General features: G+C 33.3%; 1 protein-coding gene across 2 annotated transcripts in view; it reads right to left on the bottom strand.

Annotated features, from left to right (window-relative positions):
• Window positions 1-20,590, bottom strand: part of LOC145293960 (uncharacterized) — a 64,563-nt gene that overhangs the window by 22,639 nt on the left and 21,334 nt on the right. For both annotated transcript variants that reach the window (XM_080140831.1, XM_080140832.1), the window contains exons 2-5: window positions 10,138-10,309; window positions 8,010-8,102; window positions 5,847-7,328; window positions 3,935-4,703 (exon numbers count right to left, since the gene is read on the bottom strand). In XM_080140831.1, the coding sequence (XP_079996957.1) occupies window positions 3,935-4,703; window positions 5,847-7,328; window positions 8,010-8,102; window positions 10,138-10,309 (2,516 nt within the window). The remainder of the gene's footprint in view (window positions 1-3,934; window positions 4,704-5,846; window positions 7,329-8,009; window positions 8,103-10,137; window positions 10,310-20,590) is intronic.

The raw sequence follows: 20,590 nt of genomic DNA, 5'->3' as shown, positions 1-20,590 counted from the left end.
GTATGCAAATCTTCTCTTCCGGGGTTGATATAAATTCTAATAAAGCTTTGTCGAACACATTTTCAACTAAATATATCGCCACTGTTCTTTTTGCATGCTGGTTGTGACATCTAACCTATGTTTTCCTACTACCAAAATGTAGTCTTTCTTCAAACTACGAAGTCCTTCGAATGTGGGAGATTCTATGAAGCTATCTACCTGTCTTAACGTTTTTATTTTGACTTTTAAGGTACTTGTCTACAATAAGAATTAACTGTGCTCTATGAAGAGGTCTAACGTTCAGTCTGTAATTCCTTCCTATCGCTATAATATCTAATTTGTGAAGGCCTTCGCATATGGGCAACTTTATAAACTCTTCTACCTTAGACATTTTCTACCCCGTGACCCTACAAACTTTGTTATTTTTTGCCTATGTTCGTCTGTCCCGCATGTCTCACAAATATTTATGATGCGGAGCCCTCAGCGAGGGTTTAACTCACAACTTGATTCAAGATTCCCGGACAAGCCTCCATTTGTCACACATGCCCCGGACATTTGGGGATTACAGCGGGCGCACGCATGACAAGGGTAAAAAGGTAAGAGATGAGGATTGAATGCAACAAAACCCTTCCAAATAATATAATAGGTTTATTAAAGATAGAAAAAAAAGATTCAACAAAAATATATTCAAAATTATGGGGTTTGGGATATTTCTAAACATATAAACTGAGCAAAAGTCCTGAGAAGAGATTAATCGCGTAACTAGAAATTATGCTAACATCAGGAAGAATTAAACTTCATTATGATAGGAGAAACAATTTACACTCACAATACGTTTTTTTTTTTTTTTGTCTTTTTTGTTTTGTTCAATTTCTTTTCACAACTTGTTAGAGACGTATTTAGTCAAAGAGAATCCTTTTGTGAGCAAAGAAAGTTCAAATAATAAATTCAGTTATTCCATTTTTTTCTTATCCGCTTTTTGTACCATGTCTGTTGTTCGTTTTCAGTTTTCTAAAATGGTGTTCCTTTTTCCATATCTTATTTGAGTCGTCTCCTCTTCCACATGTAGAGAGGCATCATTCCAGGTCAATAGTTGAAGCAAAAAGGACTTATGAGGCCGGGATCTGGGTCTTAAAAGAAATGGGGGAAAGAAGGGAGTTTCACTTCCTACCTTCCCCTTGTCTGCTTCACATTCTGATTTAAAAACAGAATTGACAAAATCTTTCCTCACCTCTTGGCTAGTTGAATTCTTGGCTTTCGAGACCGGTTCATAACGTAGTATTTGTTCTGCTGCTATACTTCACTTTTTCTGTCCTTGATCAGTGTGAAAGAATTCCTTCGTAACCTAGACAATTTCTACCTCTGTATGTCCAGAGCGCCCCTCTCTAGGAAGCTGGATCTCCCCACATCAAAACTCGATCTTTTGTCTAACACTGTCCTTGTGGGGAGGTAAGTAAATAGGAAATAAATGTGGTTGCCCGTTCTCATTTCCTCAGACCGACTTTAACATTAGGTTTTAAAAGAATAAATTAGTGGACTCTTGCTCAGTTCAAAACAAATTAATATTTAGCCTATTGCTAGCAAATAGGGAGAACATGTATAATGTTGAAGTGGCCATCTATATAACAATATGTATATATTTGTGGCTGTATGCTTTTTAGAAGATCTTGTTTCTGGTTTGGAGACCTTTTGTGTGTAAAAAAGGTTTATGTGGTTCCTGTCATAATATTGATCAATATGTAGTCCAAGTATTTGGAGTCAATCTTATTAGATATTAGCGATGAGTGTTAAGAACGTCTATTATAGTTTCGTGTCGCTAGATTTGTTATTGTGATCAATATATTGTTTTTGAATAATTAGTTTTCCATATCAAAAGATCTATTGAAGGTTAACGGCAAAAAAATAACTTTAAAAAAATTCCATCTATGTTGCGATTATAATAATCAATTATGGAATTCTTGGATGTAGTATTGCTTTTAGTAAAGACGTAAAATGTAGTTTTGTAAGTTAGGAATGATGGAGATGAAATTTTTTTTCAGTCTACCAGGCAGGTGTACAGTATGATGGTGTATAAAAGTGAATTCTGGCCAGTGTGGATCAAGAGAAATTATGAGAATTATACAATGTGTTTTTTATTGTTTATTCACCCCCAAACAAGGCACAATACCACCTTGTTGTGAGGGGCTACTATTTGGGACCATATTTCTGGGGATACTATGTGGAGATTTGGGTAGCAAGATGTCTGTTAACATTACACTTAAACTTCTGCATGTCAGTACAGTATGGGCAACAGGGATCTGGGAGCAAAATCCAAAGTCTAGTAGTTCGAGGGAAGCTATTTGGGTAGGTTTCATAGCATTTATGGATATCTATAGTACATGGACGAGATTTTGCTGCTTGACAGATTTATCGAGCGTAAATATGTCAAGAGGGTACGAGTGCTTCGAGTTTCAAGTAAATTCCATTAAAATACTTAGATAACAGGAAGAGGTGCCACATTTCAGTGATGGGACAAAGGTTGCAGTTTGGTTGCTAGTGCAGGACCCATTTGGTTGGTGACTCTTTTGAACCCTGTCTAGGAACGAGAGACTAGTGGCAAATGCATCAGCCCAGATATGACAATAATACTCCTTGCGAATAATGGCTTTGTAGAGGTGCAGGATACTCTCAGATGCGAGTAACCTAGCAGGATAGAGAGAACCCACCATTTCCACAGCAGCCTTGACAATTACCTCAATGTATTTGTTCCAATTCTTGTTGTCTGAATGTTTAGCTGAGGAGTTTGAATGAAGTATTTTCAGGTAGTATATCATGAGCCGTAACAATCAGTAGTTGAGAAGATTTCTTGTAGTTATTAAAAGAAAGAAACGTAGTCTTGGCAGCACTGAATGTTACCATCTATTTACAGCCCCATCCCACTAAAGAATGGAGGTCTTGCTGGAAGGTTTCAGCCATCCTCTTAGATATGTGTTCATTCATTTTTCCATAGAGTCCATTATTGAGCGCAGTGTCATCAGCAAATATATTCATCTCAGACAATTTTATCAGGGAGGTCATTTATGAAATAAAAGGTTCAAAGATTGACCCCTGTGGCACACCTGCATTTATATTTTGTTTTAAGTACAACCCGGATTTTATTCTTATCTAAGGATTTTATGTTAAGTATTCATTCAGTAATATATGATTTCTTTTAAGATCATTATGCCAATCCCTGTCAAAGGCTTTAGATACATCTAGGGAAACTGCCCTAGCCTCCTCTGCCTTATCCAGTGCATGGTATATGTTTGGAGATTAGAGTTAGGATATTTGCAGTTGAACAAACATGTCTAAACGCATACTGTCAGTTGGAAAGAAGTTTAATATCTATGATGTGGTGGACTAGTGCTTGATTAATTAAGGACTCAAAGATTTTGGCAAAGAGAGGAAGGAGGCTAATGAGACAATAATTGAGTGGATCAGTTATTTTGCCAGAATTCTTGAAACCTGGTTTTACGGAATCAATTTTCGGCAGTCAAGAAAGCAAGATTTGGTAAAGCATTTGTTGAGTTTGGAGAGGACCGTGGCAGCAGCAGCGCATTTTTTTTTAATGGTGTAATGGAGTATTAAAAGATAACTTCAAAAGGAAAATTAAATCTAGGCAATAGAGAGATGTATGAAAAACAAGAGACTTCATTGGTTTGGTCACATTGAAAGAATGAGAGTGCTTAGGTTAGTAGATGTAAAACAGTTAAGGTAGGAGGGTCAGTTTGCAGGGGTAGGCCAAGGAAAACATGGAAAGGAGTGATAAGCGAGAGAAAGAAGAATAGATAAAGATAGGTTAGTGCAGAAATCAAAATTTTCAGAAGCTACCCAACATATGCCAGCATGTAAAACTGGCATTAAAACAAACATCAGCATGTAGAGTTGATGGTTTCTTAATACAATTATGTAAGAAATATCAGAAAGACAAACTCACCATTGAGAGATTGGTCAGATGTAAGTTTCATATTCTCAACATCTTTGGGAATGTTTGTAGAAACCTTGCAGTCAATATTTGACAATCTCCATTCTCTGAAACTTTTTGGAGAATTCTTTTTAGCAACAGTCGGCTGTGGATTGTCTGATAATTTACTTTTCTTAGACTTTTCATTTTGGAAACATTTGGAAAAATTTCTCTTTGTTGGTGGAGTCAAGTGAAAAGAGTCTTTGGTTCTCTTAATACGAGTTACACTTTTCGATCTTTTAAGAAATGGGGATTTGCTTTCAAGGGGTTGCATTTCTTGATAAGATTTAGGATCAGAATGAAAAGGCTTTATGACACTTATGGACTTAATGGGTGTGACCAATTTACTAGGAGTGGCACATTTGGGACTTTGTTTTTTGGAAGGAATCCGTTTGTGGAGGTCAATTTCAAAATCTGCATAAGATGGAATTCTTTCTGAAATACTGGACCTGTTACAGTCATCACTGACTGGAGATGGTGTAAGCTGAGCAAGTTTAGCTAGGTTGATGGAGGGTTCCAACAACGTGTAAGATCCGCGCCGAATTCCAGAGTTAGTAAAATGAGTGCTCGATTCTGAAGCAATACTAGAAATCTTGAGCGGAGATTCAGAGATATCAGAGAGGCTAGCTACCCCAGAGCTAGTAGTTACATCTACTGCAGCAACAGGTACCTGCAAATGATGTGGAGAATCGGTCCCAACAGGTGAAAAGTTTGCACGAACTAACCCTGATGAATTGAAAGCCTGAAGAAAAAAAAAATGTACAGAAGATTTCTATTGCAAATTTTGCTGAATATAAACATAAAATACACAACAAAAACTCTTAGCTATTATATTTAAATGAGGAGGTTGAAAAAATAAAATTATCAAAGTTAGAAGTATGTATATCATATATATGTTTATGGGGAAATATGTTTAATTATATTTCACCTTTTATTTATACCAGTCCTTCAATTTATGAAGCTCGATGTAATTAGAGAGCATATACATACATAATACAAGTTATGTTTGGAAACACCTTTAAACCAATGTCATTATCAAAAAGTTTTTGAAACTTTCTAAAACTCATTCAAAAGTTAAAAGTAAATTTAAAAAATTATGTACAGACATTTTTAACTGACAACTTTTTGTACATATAGCTTAAAAGCTTTAATTAAAAATGGATAAAGATACTTGAAAAATGTTCAATATATATATTTTTTTACTTAATTTTTAAAAATTAAGTTTTCAACAATCGTACTATTTTAAATCCATGCTGGGAAGATAAAAAATTCCCTACTCCAACTTATTAATGTAGGTTGGTTAAAAAGACATTGCCATTAGATCAGTGACCTTGTGGATAAAGCATTAACCTTCAATAGTTCCAATATTTTATCCCATACTGACTTCAAATCTCACACTAGACAATTATTTTTGTTTTGTTAATATTGAGCGTCATAAATTAAAAAAAAAAAAAAAAAATTGAATCTTGAAAGATGGTACAGAACTTTCTAGTAACAATACCATGAGGGGAGGAGAAAAAAAAAAAAAAAAAAAAAATCAAAATGTGTCTACTCCTAAAGTTTTTTTTAAAATAAATTTTATTTTAGCTTCGGTGATAGATTTAAGCAAAAAAAGTTTCACAGGTACAATTACAAATTACTTAAGGCTTCTACCCGGTCATGGCTGTTGGAGAGAGAGAGAGCAAGTTACTCCTGTGGATTAAATAAATTCTGTACAAATTCTAGAGTTTAACAAGACTGGAGTTTATATCCGTTAAAATGCAAGGATAACAAAGGCAAGAAGAGTAGAACAAATAAATTCATACGTATAAGTTAAAACGAAAGCAATCTTAAATGTAAGCAGAAAAAAAAAATAAAAAAGGAAAAAAAAATTTGTTTTACTTACCGAGTCTTTCTGCCATGCTTGTTTAATTTCTTTTTGGTCACTGGAAATTGGTAAATCCTTTGATGTGGACAACGGTGATGGCACGTCACTTCCATCACCATCAATGCGAGGTACAAGGCCAATATTCTCGACTCCGAGAATGAGTTCATCCAAAGAGTCATCACCAAGATGTTCTTTGGTGGAGTGATCTTCTGGAGAAGCGGACAGAGAGGGTGAAGCAAGACAGATGGCATCGTTCAAATTTACTTTTGGAATATCAGAGAGACTGCGATCATGATTAGTGTGACGATGATTGACAAATGGTCTAAGTGAGGGAGTTCCAGAATATGTGTACCTCCGCTTATCTATTGGTTCTGGAGTTTTTAATTTTAGCGAATAACGCCTTTGACCAGCGGTGGGTTTAGACAAGTCAGACTGTGAACATGGTTGATATTTTATTCTGGAAGGAGAAAGTACTGTCAATTTTGAGGTGCTAACTTTATTTTCAGTAGAAATAGACGAATTATTCAAATTATTGGAAAGTTCTGCAACTGGAGTTGAAGACCTTTGTTCTGTACTGATGACAGGTCTCTTAAGTAGTTGTTTGTCAGCATCATCCTGATCACAGACATTGTGGACAGTCAGCTTTTTTCTATCAATTGTAAAAGTGGCGTTATTTACACGTTGAGATTTGGTCAATGGTTTTGGCTTAACTGAAAGCGAAGGCATACCTACAGGCTTAGGGCGTTTTTTGGTCACGTAAGCAATCAGCGGGGAATTCATTATCCACTGTTGTTCATTCACAGCAGGATTTGCTTTTAAAGACGGAGAAGAAGCTACAGATGTAGGGCTCTGTTTCTTTACAGTCAAGTGTAAACCATCGTTTTCAGTAAGAAAAATCGGTGCCTTGAAAAGAGGTGACTGACCAGTTTGAGAATTGTTCAGATTTTTTTCCAGACCATGGTCCGGATTTGGATTAGAGTTTGTATCATTTACTGGCGAGGATGTTGATGTAAGAAAAATTGGAGGGGGAGAAAAAGAAAACGCGCATTTCTCAACTGTATCAACATCAGGAGACCATGCAGGGAGGCGAGCATTTAAATCCAGGCTCAAGTCACAGAGTTCAGGATGTGCTGACCGACAAGATTCTGGCAGATGCTTGTTCAGTGTGGAAAGGTCACGGGTTATTTGCTGTTCAGATTTTGAGGTTAAGGGTATTCCATGCAGTTGTGTGGGAAGAGAACCGTCATCAAGAGAACCTAGGTCAGAGAGGGAATTCAAGATGGAATCTGTAGGTTTCCAATCAGAAGGGAAACTGTCAGCAGGCATCTCAAGAGTAGTTACTTGTTGATCACCTGTAGTAGAGTGGCTCAGTGGGCTGATGTTAGATGCAAGGGCTTCAGCAAGGACAGTATCTTGCTGGGAATATTCCAAAGAATCATGGCTATAATTTTTGCTTTCATTTCCAGGCGGAGAATGTGCAGAGACAGAAAGTTCAGGAGTCTGCAATTTCAAAAGCAAGTTATTTTGATAACATCAACTGTAAAAGAAAAACATTTGGAGGTGATAGTTAAATTTTAGGTTTGACTTTATTTGGAAAACTATTCAATTCAGTCACTAAATTGATTTGTCAACAATGCATTATATGATTAATTGAATGCAAGTTGCTATTTAATCTTAGCTAAGAGGAAAAATGTAGATCAAGGTTTCTCTAGCAATATTAAGCATAAATCCATGAGTTATATTGAAGATTCTCCCAGCTAGGGAGGTCGTTTCTAACTGGAAGTTGAATGGCCGCTATTACTGTATATACTTTGTAGAGGAAGACAAATATATATTCTCCCTGTATTCATTAATGAAGTCAGTCATTTACATATTTATATTCTTTTTTATACATAAGTCCTTTATATATAAACAATAAGAATCACAAACTACATGGTTTAGAATGCAAAAACCGATAATATAAATTATATCCAATTTCCATTTTGTGATATTGTTTATTTTCTGAATTATTTTGAAAAAATTTGGATGTAAACAGTTTCATTATATAGTTGGAGAGAAAAAAGGGGAGACAGGGCATGGTAAAATCGGAAGAGAGAGGGAGAGAAAAAAAGGGGCAAGATGTGGAAGAAGAAAAGGATGGGAATTTTACATAAACTACTACATAGAGAACAGGTGACTTACAGGTATTAGTTTTTTCTGCTTTTCTCTTTCTTTTGAACGCCTTATAGCTTCCTCTCTATACATTCGCATTTCCTTTTTTGAATTTTCGTCAAGCTAGAAAAAGTGAAGATTAAAAAGCTTCAGGATTTTTTTTTGTCAGTCAATATAAAAATCTTTTCAAATCTACACAAGAGAAATACTTTTAAATTATAAGACATTGACATTTTGTAGGAATTGTTACCAAACAGTCATAAGGAAGCGGGATATATTCATCTTATAAAAGGGCCCCAAAAGGTGCATTACCCCAAACAACTTTTTACATTTGGTTTTAGGGATTTAAAATTTAGTTAATCACAAAATTGTTGATTCTTAAAATCAAAGAGAATGTTGAACACCACAAAATTAACATTTTTCTAATCCCATAACTTCAGTAGTGTAAATTTTATTTCCAGTCTTTTCCAATATCAGGAGAGAAAGGGAGGTCTAAACCATTAATATTTTTAAGGATCTGAACTGCATCACTAAAAATAACCCCAAATTTTAAATGGGATTTAGATTGCCAAAAGATTATAGTAATTCTAAAAATTAAAAATAAATTTAAAGAAATATTAAATGAAAAATTAAACCCACAACTTCAGTTATGCAAGGTATTTTCCGTCTTCACCATTGCAATAAGCTTTTAATAGTCACACAGTGTCTTATTAACTCATTCTAGCATGGGTATACCAGCTAGCTATTTATATAGCAGTTAGTATGGACTTGTCATTTTAACACCATTTTTAAAAACTATGCTCAAGGCACTCACATCAGCACTTATTTGGAGAAACATTAATAGCACTTAAATGATTTATATTTGCTTCATAGATGGAATAACGGTTGACGAATCAAATTGGTAAATCAAACTCCAATCCATTTTAATTGCCTTATAGATTACTACCCATCTTCCAATTATGGATACAACATGGCAGGTGCAAAAAAAAAAAAAAAAAAAAAAAAAAAAAAAAAAAAAAAAAAAAAAACGTGGAGGGGAGAGGAACACTGTCAAAGTTCATTCAAATTACGTAGACTATAGATAATAGTTTTTATTTTTTAGGGGCTCAAAAATTAAAGCTGTTCTTTCATCTGGTAGCTAGTATCTTCATGGAAAAAAAAAAAAAAAAAGGGTCGCTTGTTTGTGCCATATCAACCCTTTTTAATGCTAAATCCAATCATTTTGGTAAAAAAAAAAAAAAAAAAAAGTATAAAACCTTCAAATATTTGATATAAATTTAGTAAATCTTTTCATGCAATTTTCAAACATCAACTCTTATATACTTTACTAATGCTTGAATAATAAACTTAGCAAAATGACGATACAGCATTAACAAAAAAAGGGGTTAATATACCATAAGACAAAACTAAGAAAAAGTTTTATTCAGATTTCTGTTCTCATCTTCCGGGTTTTCACATTTCAGTTGATATAACCGAAAACCTTTTTTGAGTGTATCTTGTTGAACTCCAGAATCTGCACAGAATTTCTAACAGAAGCCTTAATTTGATCCACCAAGAGGGACAGGAATAGCATGCTTTTGTTCCATCAGCTATGATCGGGTAGAAGTCATAAGTGATTCACAATTATATTCTTGAATGTCGCCCACACTAAGGATTGAACTTTCAATCTCCAGAAGAGTGACTTTATAACTTAATTTTAACAAGTACAGTAGAACCCAGAGATACAGCATTAAAAATTAAATACACATATATAATCAAATAACATAACACCATAAAGCAAGGCAAATACCATAACCAGGGTCCGGAAAAACATTGCACATCGTAAAAAAAAAAATCACATCCTAGGTCCACCGTATCCCGGGGTTCTACTGTACTTTATTCACTTGCAAATAGAAAGATTCCAGAATCTAACCAGATACACCTGAAGATCAGAGTTTATATATCGACTGAAACGTTGTGAAAGTAACACTCAAGATGAGAACAGTAGTCCGAAAAATCCAAATCCAAATTAATCTTCATCTCAAAAATTCAAAAACATAACCAAGAAAAAGCATTTTCAAACTTTCATTAAAATAAGATTGCATATCACCCAAACTTTTAAATAGAAGAAAGTGACTGCTATGACAACTGTCTAGCCACTATTTAAACAATTACTTACAACAGGAGGTAAGATAGGAACACCATTGATCTTTATGCAGGAAATGTAATGTTCAGCAGCAGCAGCTGCTGCCATGTTATGATTGGAAGATGTCGAGGGAGAGTCAAGGTGGTGTTTCGTTTGGGCTAACAGTTCAGGCAATTTTGCAAATACCATAGCCAAATTTGAAGAGCTGAAGAGAAAAAAGAAAGTCAGGTAGCAAATCAGAAATTTCAGATAACTTTATTTCCTAACTTGTTCATTTCTTTTTTTTCAAACAATTTCAATTTACAAAATTAATTTGTATTTAAAGCACAAGTGAATTGTAAAAACCTAATCACTTAATCTAGCTTGCTTATTAAATGGATTTAATATCAGAGATAATCTTGTTGCGGGACTAACGGGTGTCGATGTTAATCCCGCAAATTCAAAAATAAAATCAAGTGAAAAATAATAATAGTGATAAGAATCGAGTGTAAAATGGAGTTGAAACAATCAAGCAAAGATGACAGAGATGAATGGATAAATTAAATACAAAATTTATTTTTTAAAGGATTGTAAATGAAAAGAGAAGATAAGTTTCTTCTTAATTGAAAGTCTACCTGCGACTGAGGTGATTGAATGAAAAGATATAGAAAAGTGAAAGTTCTTGGTTAGAAATTTTTTACGAAGAATTAAACAATAGAAAAGGTCCACCGCTTACTTAGCGGAGAGATAGAATAGGGTAAAAATAAAAGGTCCATTAGGGTTGCAAGTCCGTATCCATATGGAGGAATTAATTGACGGGCACGCGTGTTTAACGCCCAAACGCGGACGGGTCGATGCTGATGTTTACGCCATGGTGTTCAAAGTTCGACTGCCGTTTAAGCACAAAAATGTCCTTTGTATACCTTTCCGACCGGCTCCAGAGAGGCCTTCAGAAAAAAACATTTTTAAAAATTTGTTTTCCTTGTAATCCGATTGGATGAAAAGAATAATATCCTTATGACGTAAGATGCTTTAAGTGACGTCCGCACGACCAACTGAAGTTTCCTTTAAGATCCACCGAATTTGCGTGGGTGGGGAAAGGGAAATGTATGCGCAGCTGAAACGATGTTTATACATCCACGCGTGCGCAACTGGAATTTACTGTTAAGGCAGCGCGCTATTATTTTGTTTTGAGTAGATTTGACACGGGCGCGTCGGGGCTACGATAATCCTTCCAAAGTAGGAGATAATTTCAAGGTAATTTTTATTGATCCTTAGTTGCTACATTTCTAGTTTCTGAATAAATGAACGCAAAATTTGGAAGTATAAAAAGGTTTTTACCAGACAATTTTGCTAAAAATGATTTTTTTTTGACTTTTTAATCAATTAGTCAGGCTTGATGAAGTGATTTTTTTTTTTTTTTTTTTTTTTTTTTTTACAACATTTAGAGAAAAAAAAGTGTAGGTCAGTGTTATGTAGAGGTTTGGTAATGTCCAGAACAAATCTTTATTTCATGTATCCATAAATTGAGAAAATACTGTCAAATATAAAGGGGGGAAAAAAACTGTATAAACACATAACAGTAAATAATTGTATTACATAAATCTCACCTGTCTGTTTAAATGCATGTTTGCATGCATGCGTGTTTGCATACATGCTTGCATATATATTTGCATGTATCTTTGCATATATGCTTGCATATGTGCATGTATGCTTGCTTAAAACTTTCAACAGAGGCGACGGACTTTCATGAGATTGGTATTGTTTTGAAGCTCGATCCTTCGGATGACAAATATTGAAAAATTGGCTAAAACTCCTTCACCCTCAACTGGGCACTTTTCTACAAGGAAGGGTCGCTTTTTTTCACCGATATTTTTGAAAGTCATCCCCTCTTTTTGATTGACTAGCCTTAATTTAAACATTCACCACTTCCAGTTTGGCCATGGACGCAACGGCAAAGACATTAATTTTTTTGGTTTTTTTTTCACGTTTTCCTCCTTCACGATACGGTTCAAGCTTATCTGCTTACTACCACTTTTATTTTTTTGCTCAACACACCTCCAAACACCTGGGTAACGCCAGGCACCCAAGCTAGTTGTATTATTCATCAGAGATAATAAACAATTGCAGAAATGAACACATCTACTCATTTTTTTTAATGGTTGCATCACAATTTATGTACATTTTGTGTATTAGAGGACATGGCAGGATTGTCAGATAAGAGAGAGATCTATCTAAAGTTGTGGGAGCAGGCCCCAAATTAGATTTTTACTATTCCCTCAAAGAAAAGAAAAAAACTGAGTAGATATGAATTAATCTAAAAAATAAATCGATTGGATTTCTGTAAAAGATGGAAATTCCCATAGTCGACAGGACTTATGCATTTTAGGACCAGTCCAATTTTCAATTTTGTAAATCCTGACCCAAAATATACCCCATATTTTCTGAGATGCAACCATAGATCGTACTCTACATAAATCCACGATGTAGCTTTCATAGTACCAGGAATCCTGATAAGCAACAATTATATATTCATATAGTTGGTAATTTTTGTTGTTTCTATTGTTTTACTGAAAATTCAACTATGTAGACAAAGAAATAAAATGGTAATTATTTTTACCTTGTTTCCACCTTAACATTTTAAAATGATTACTTTTATAGGTTTTAGGGTATGCTGAAAACGAATATCGCATTTAAATTTTCTGCAAATAAGTAGTTTTCCAGATATTAAACAATGTCATTTTTTATGTTATCGCTAGCGGCCATCTTGGTACACAAGAGTGCACAATAGCAACCCCGAGAAACTATACGCAAACGCGCATACCAAATGACATTGCTTAATATCTGGAAAGCTACTTATTTGCAGAAAATTTAAATGCGATATTCGTTTTCAGCATACCCGAAAACCTTAAAAGATAGTGATTTTAAAGAAAAATATTAAGGTGGAAACAAGGTAAAATTTACAAAATGCATCACAATTAAATTCTTTATCGAACCACCTAATTATTATTATTTAGATATCCTTAGTTAAAAAAAAAAAAAAAAAAAAAAAAAAAACTGGTTTGTTTTACAGATTTGAAAAAAATGGTCTTGACAATGGCTTAAAACTAAAACATACAAAATACTATTAGAAACCCACCCAATAAATGCTACAAGGACATTTATCGATTGGGTTTCTAACAGTATTTTGTATATTTTTTAAGTCATTGTAGAGATTTCAAAGACATGAGATTATCACGTTGCTATTTTTCTTGTGCAACGCTCAGTAATTTTCGAAATGAACATTTTACATTAAATAAATACACTAAAAACTTATCCAACTAGGTAGAAGAGTAACTTACCTTGCCTTTGGTAATATTTATTTGGGTGCTTATGCACTTATGTTACCATGCTATTTTTCAAATAGTATTTTCAAGTTAAATTCCAGTTTCACAATCTTTTATTTAATTGTTAGGTAAAAGTACAGAATAGTTAAACCACTCTTGCTTCCCCATGTTAAGAATCTGCTTCTAAATAACATTATTTCAGCATAAGTGCACAAATACCATTTGTTATATTTGTTTTTTGTTTTTTTAACGACTAAAAAATATAATTCTTTTAAAAATTGACCCACAAATAAAAAAAATATGACTTGTTGAAGCACATTAGGTATGTAATATTGCTGATGCCCACGAAAATACAGCATACGCATGTAATGCTACTTAAACATGTAACATAGCGCAGATGACTATATGCAAATACAATGCAAAATGACGTCACAAGTAACGAAAAAGGATGCTCGAGAACACCATGAGAGTCGTGGAGCACGGAACAAAAGAATGTTTGAGATTACGATCATGTGGGTGATGTCAGAAATGAAGAAATGCCATTGTTACAAAGAAAAAGCTTGAAGTTCTTTTCTATTTTTTGTCCACTTTGCGACTAGAGCATACAGGTGTTGATTCCCGGACAATGTTACAAACATGGTAAAAATTCTCAAATCTAACAAGGTCCCGCAGTGTCGGCCAACGTCGAACCACTATTCAAATGACACATCCTTGTGTCTATTTTACAAGTACTTTAAATGGAATGTTCTCAGAAATTTTAACACTTGTGCCTCCTTGACGTACATACTCCTGACTAATCGGACAAACAATAAAATTCCACACCTTCACTGTTGAGGTCCCTAAAATGCCAGAAAGAATTCTTTAATAGTTTCTTCTCTCAGACTGCTCGACTTTGCACTCCCGTTTCTTGCTTCCAACTATACTAATCTGCAGAAGTTTAAATGTAATGTGAATAGACATCTTGCTGCTCAACTCTCCCCAGTATCCTATTAGATATGGTGCAAAATAGTAGCCCCCTATAAAGTGTTGAAAAAAAAAAGAAAAGAAAAAAAAGTATGGTTGTGAATACAATGGTAAGTGGAAAAAGTAAAATTATTAGCATTCGAAGATCACTTTGAAGATTTCCCAGTCATTTAAGCATCAATTTAAAACTAATCTTTTACTCATTAACAATCAAAATTAACATTTGATTTTAACTGTTGATTGGAATTTCTAAACTTAACCACACTTTAACGTTTTGGTGTTAGAATATGCATTACTGACCAAGCTTTAATTACTTACATTAAACCTTAAAATTTCTTAAAAAATTGTGATAAGAACTAGAATTCCAGTAACGATACTATTATCGTAAACATTAACATTTGAGCTTGCATGTTCCATGAAATCTATACTCCTATAAAAAAAAATTTTTTTGTACCGATATTTATATTAAAAGCCCTTTTTTTTTCTATTTAGTTATTTATTTGCTTCCCCACTGAGCAAATTAGGGGGAACTGGATAGTGACGATTGGTATGAAGGGTTTCCCCTACATTGACCAAAACTGATTGCTCAAGAGCGATGGTCTTATATGTGGGGTTGTCCCCCACAGTCTTTGATTGCAGTCAGAACAGATACTACACTTTGATAACAAAAAAAGATCTTGGCCCAAAGGCCAAGAAGAAAAAAGGCAAACCTTTTTTCTATTTATTTAAAAAGAAATTACAACTTTGTCATATGGGCCGTGGAATTATATTGATCTACAAAAGATCTAGCTAATTTACAATTCTCTATTAGTTATTTTGGTTTTCTTATGGGATGATCATCTTTAGTTAACCATTACGTCTAATTATATTCATGCAGATATGCTACATGATTTATACTTGCATAAAAAGGTTATAATAAACAAACCTCTTTTTCTCTCATATATATATATATATATATATAATATACACACTAGCATTTCAGCCTGGCATTGCCCGGGTGTTTGGAGGTGTATGTCGAGAAAAAAAAAAAAAAAAGTCAATTTTTTTTTTTTTTTTTTTTTTTAACTTTGACCCCTGTTGTGACCCCTTAATATTTATTGTTTAGGGCTCAAATCAAGTTATTAAGTTAGATCCATGTCCAAGAAATCTATATCTAAAATTTCAAGTATTTAGACCCAAAATTGGCGGAAGAGTTTGGTAGAGTTCTCAAAGGTCAAATTGTTTTGACCCCTTAACAGCCAAATTTCTATCCGAAAACTGATTAAAGATTTTCCCAAATCTCAGTACCCTGTATATCAAATTTCGAGTCTGTAAACTAAAAATTGACAGAGTTACTGCGTAGAGAGATGTACACAGACAGACACATTCACTTATATATATAAGTGTGTGTGTGTGTGTATATATATCTATCTATATAATTATAAAACTCAAATGACCTTGTAACGAGTGATGTAACCCACTTTCCGGTTTACGACATCCGGTTGCGCATGCGCGCATAAACATTAACCTATAACAACGTAAAGAAATAAACGCAAACCACTTTCGCAGATTTTGATCTGCGCACTGAAATATTAACATTATTATTTCGAAATTATTATTTAACATGGGAAGAGTGGGGGTGTTTTGCAACTATTCTTTATTACAACTATACTGTTGCTATTTTCTTACAACTAAACAACTTTAACCCGTTGACAAACATAAGAACAATTGTAGTAAAGCCAAGACTACTACTATCCGTCCTTTTCCTTCATATTTTTTTTGTTTACAATTCTAGATACAAAATAGTTGTGAGAACGGTGAATTTGTTGACAAATTTACTAATCTGTTTCAATATTAGTTTTATTTTATTTAGGTTTTTTTGCTTCAGGTTTTATTAATTATTTTTTTTTTTAGATTTTAAGTTTCTATAACTTGATTGAAGGATTCCAATATGGGTTTTTCATTCTTATATTTATCATCAGCAGGTTCATTTGCGTTTTTGCTGCTAAATGACTTGTCGGCGTTTGATTCATAGGAAAATGATGTTTAATTTTCGATTTTTGAGCGATTATTCGGAAAAATAGGTAACTTTACACGACTAGGGAGGATTTTTTTTCATGTTTGAGTGATCCGTCCGCGTTTTTCATTTAAATATATTTTCATTAAAATGTATATGTAAAAAAAAAAAAAAAAAAAAACCCTATTTTCTTTACGTCACAAGTGTCACGCTCATACATGAATTCGGTAGCTAATATAACATACTGACCCAACGAGTCACGGGTAGTCTAGTATATATATACTTGCTTAAATATTGCCTATCAAACTCCTGCAAGTTTTTGGTCTACAGACATTAAACTTGGTATATAGGGTATTCGAACCTATGCAAAACTTTATATTTGGGTTTTAGCCGGGAGGGTGGGGAATCCGTGCAAAAGTGAAAATCAAAAAATGGAATTTGCCAGGTGAAGGTATCATGAATACGCATGCATAACGTAATAGCTATTGGTTCAGGTTTTAATCTTTAACCTTGCAAACATGTCTTCATAGTTCAGGCATTAACATCAAAGGAAAAAGTAAATCATAAGCTAAACGTTTTGTTTCGATTCTCGGTAGTGGCGCACAAGTCTTTTTTTTTTTAAACTTAAAAATCATTACTATATATTGGGTTAAATTTGATATAAATACGAAATATACATTAATTAAAATATATTTTACGATCGGGCAATGCCAAGTGGCCTGCTATACACATACTAGCAGATGACATTGCCCGATGGAAAATTATATTAATTCATGCAGATTTCGTATTATTATAGGGCCAATTCTCTATCGATTATTATATTGGACTTATATAGTAAGGATTTCAAAAGCAAAAAAGGAATTGTATGCCATCAGTTAAAACCAAAACCAAAAGACATAGCTCTCCAGCTAGCATTATCCGCTAGCATAAAACCTAAATCCATATGTATACAAAAACTGAACCTATAAATTAAAGAATGTGCAGAAAAACGTGTAACCAACTTACGGCAGGTGAAGGTCAATTTTTTTTTTTTTTTTTTTTTTTTTTTTTTTTCAATTTTGACTTATTAGCAACTAATTTATCCAAGTTCAAAATGGTACAGGTCCAAATACCCTTAATATCAAATTTCAATTCTGTAGACCAAATATTCAGATAAGTTTAGTAGAGACTTTTCACATACAGACACACTGACAAGGTCACTTGTTTCCATGTGCTAGAATCTCTTCATCTTAAATTTTATGCAATTATGCAGAATTACCAAACTATGCAGAAATACAATTCAGCGTAACAGTGAAATGAAACCAATCATCTAATTTGAAATTATAAAAATGAATAAGTAATTAACGCTAGTTTTCTTTTTTTTCTTTTTTTTTTTTAGAGAATATGCAAATTAGTTAATCTTCACGTAGTTGCTCACATATTCATGAATAAGTATATCAACTTTGCCTTAATCATTTTTAAACAGAAAAAGCAAGAAAAAATTCAACTTTATAGGCATTTAGTAAGAGTACCTATTAATCGGCAGGTAATCGGTAATTGTCCTAATCAGCCACTTTGCCGATTAATTACTTTTCTCTTTCCTATTAAATTTAAATCATTTCATCACTGCCAAGTGACTCATCAAATAGCTTTGACACATTAACATAGCAACTAATTTAACTTGACATTTAAGTATCTGATCACTATTATAGCTTTTTGTCCTTATTAAATAAAATTACAAAATACAATTTCTAATGAATTAAACAAATAAGAAAAAGAAATTACAACGTACAAATTGTAATTATTTAAGTGAATAACTATAAGCTGAAGTTCTGCACCTGCTGCTGCTCTACTTCCTCTTCTAGTTGTCTGCCGCCTCTGCTCTCAGTCTCCTCAGTATTTAAAGTTGAGGTACTCATGTACTTATTGATCCGTGCTGAAATGACATTTAAAAAGCCATTCTTAACATGGGGAGGGAGGGTGTTTTGTACCTATTCTGTACTTTAACCTTACAATTGAATAAAAAAAAAAAAAAATAAAATAAAAAAAAAACTTTAATTAAACTTGGAAATAAGATTTAAAAAATAGCGCGGATCAGTAAGTGCATTAGCACCAAAGTTGAATACTTTGAAGTTGTAATGTAGAAACATTAGATTTTCTCTATTCTTATCACGCGCCCTGTTCCCCAGATTCATACTCATTATCACCTGTAATAAAAAGTGTCTCATCCTCCAAGAAGATGGTGCACTTAAATATTTTGAAGCCAGTTTACTCAGTAGTGGTAAGGTCTCCTGTGTCTACTTCCACCACTGAAATGGATCATCACCTCTTGCGAGGAGTTGTAAAACTACATAATGGTCAAGTTCTTTTGCGCACTTGACCATAAGGGATTTACTCCTTTTGAGTTTAGATTGTGATTCTTGTACTTCTGTTGTAGTTGCAATTTTCAGGTTTAACTCAGCTTCTAAGTTTTCATTTGTTACTGTAGGCTTAATTGAAGCTAATTCATCAAACAGGCTTGAAAGAGATACAGTTTTACTTTCACTTTGGTCTTCTTGACTGAACAGACCTTGAAGTGTATCCTGCCTGCTGATTCTGCTTCATCATCAGTAGAAAGTAGATGTAAAATCCAATTCTTAGTGTTTTCCATGTCATTCTTTTGAAATTTAAATGTGAATCTTGGATCTAGGAAAGTAGATATACGTTTTTAGGATGAAAATCTTGTTTCCATTGATTCATTGAATTGTTCAACAGTGGTAAGGATTCCACTAAAGTTAGAAATATCAAGATTAGATAGCTTTTAAAAGAAATAATCTCAAAAGCTAAAATTGTAGGTATTATCGATATGGTTGAAGTTCTGTGACTTGCTTCTTTGATTTTTTTCAAATGGATTCAGTAAATGGACAATTTTCTGAACAAGTCCCCAATAGTAAGTTGTTAAGGTATGGATTTTTTTATAGTGTTGCAAATTATATATATATATATATATATATATATAAATAAAATTTAAAAAAAAATGAACGAATCTCTTCAATTCTGGTTTGTGCGAATCATTCTGCTTCACATATGCCACGAAAAGTCCTTTCTGAGTAATGTTTACCAGATAAAAAAAATATTCTGTTATTCTGAAAAACAGCCAAGTTCGTTTGTTTATCTTAAAACAAAAAAACATTAATCAGAAGGGACTTTTTCTGGGCATTCAACATAAAGCAGAACAATCCGCACAAATGGGGAAATAAATCATTTGTAAACAATCACAGTGTTTACTTGAACAAAGCCAATACAAAAATAATATAAAGATGTTAAAACAATATAAAAACAATAGTGCATATGCAGAGAACTTTTTTGAAACCGATTTCTTGACATGCGGAGGAGGGGGTGTTTTTCTAACTAGTCTGTACTTTCACCTAACAATTTAATAAACAATGCAAAACAAGTGATTTGTGCCACAAGCATTGAAGGACAACTGAAGTTTTTTTTTCTCTATATGTGTTTGACTATGGAAGGAGTTGAGGGAACCACCTCAAAGGGACGGATGTAATCAGTATCAAACGAAGAATTCAGAATCGCAAAAAAAAAAAAAATAATAAAAAAAATACAAATTGTATAAAGAATTATCATTGATAACATGCAGTTCTTACTTTTATTAAAATTAAATTGATGTTGAACATATACGTTTAATTAATTACATTACCATGATAAAGTGAAAAATACAGCAAATTGCACTTTCTTGAGGATACTATTTAAGTACATGGTGCAAAGAGCTGACATTTGGATATAGCATTTTACAATAGGCATGAAAAATTCCAGATCTTTTAATAGTTTTTGTGATACCTCAAAAATGAGGGCCGAAATTGAATTAGAAATAATTGTACTTTTACTTCCTACTGTCTTCTTATATTAGGAGTGATGTTTACTGGTTACTTTTTTGTCAGTTGGTTTCAAAATTGCCATGTTTTAATTTACACATGTTCGTGCTTCTTCACCCTCAGCAGGGTAGTGTATACTACTGATCAGTGAAAAGTAGATGTAGAATCCAATTCTAAAATGTTTTCTATGCCAATCTTATAAAATTAATATTTGAATCATGGGTCTAGGAAAGTAGACATACACAAGTTTTTATCATTTGGATAGGATGAAAATCTTGTTTCAATTGATAACCTTAATTGTTCAACAATGGCAAGAAGAATTCTATTCAAGTCAGAAATACTAGAATTAGATTGGACAACTTAAAAATAACCTC

Source organism: Euprymna scolopes, chromosome 15 (genome assembly GCF_053919585.1).
Source record: "Euprymna scolopes isolate OS-2025 chromosome 15, ASM5391958v1, whole genome shotgun sequence".
Taxonomy (NCBI): domain Eukaryota; kingdom Metazoa; phylum Mollusca; class Cephalopoda; order Sepiida; family Sepiolidae; genus Euprymna; species Euprymna scolopes.
Note: the sequence above shows the minus strand (reverse complement) of the source record. Positions and strands in the feature narration are given on the sequence as shown.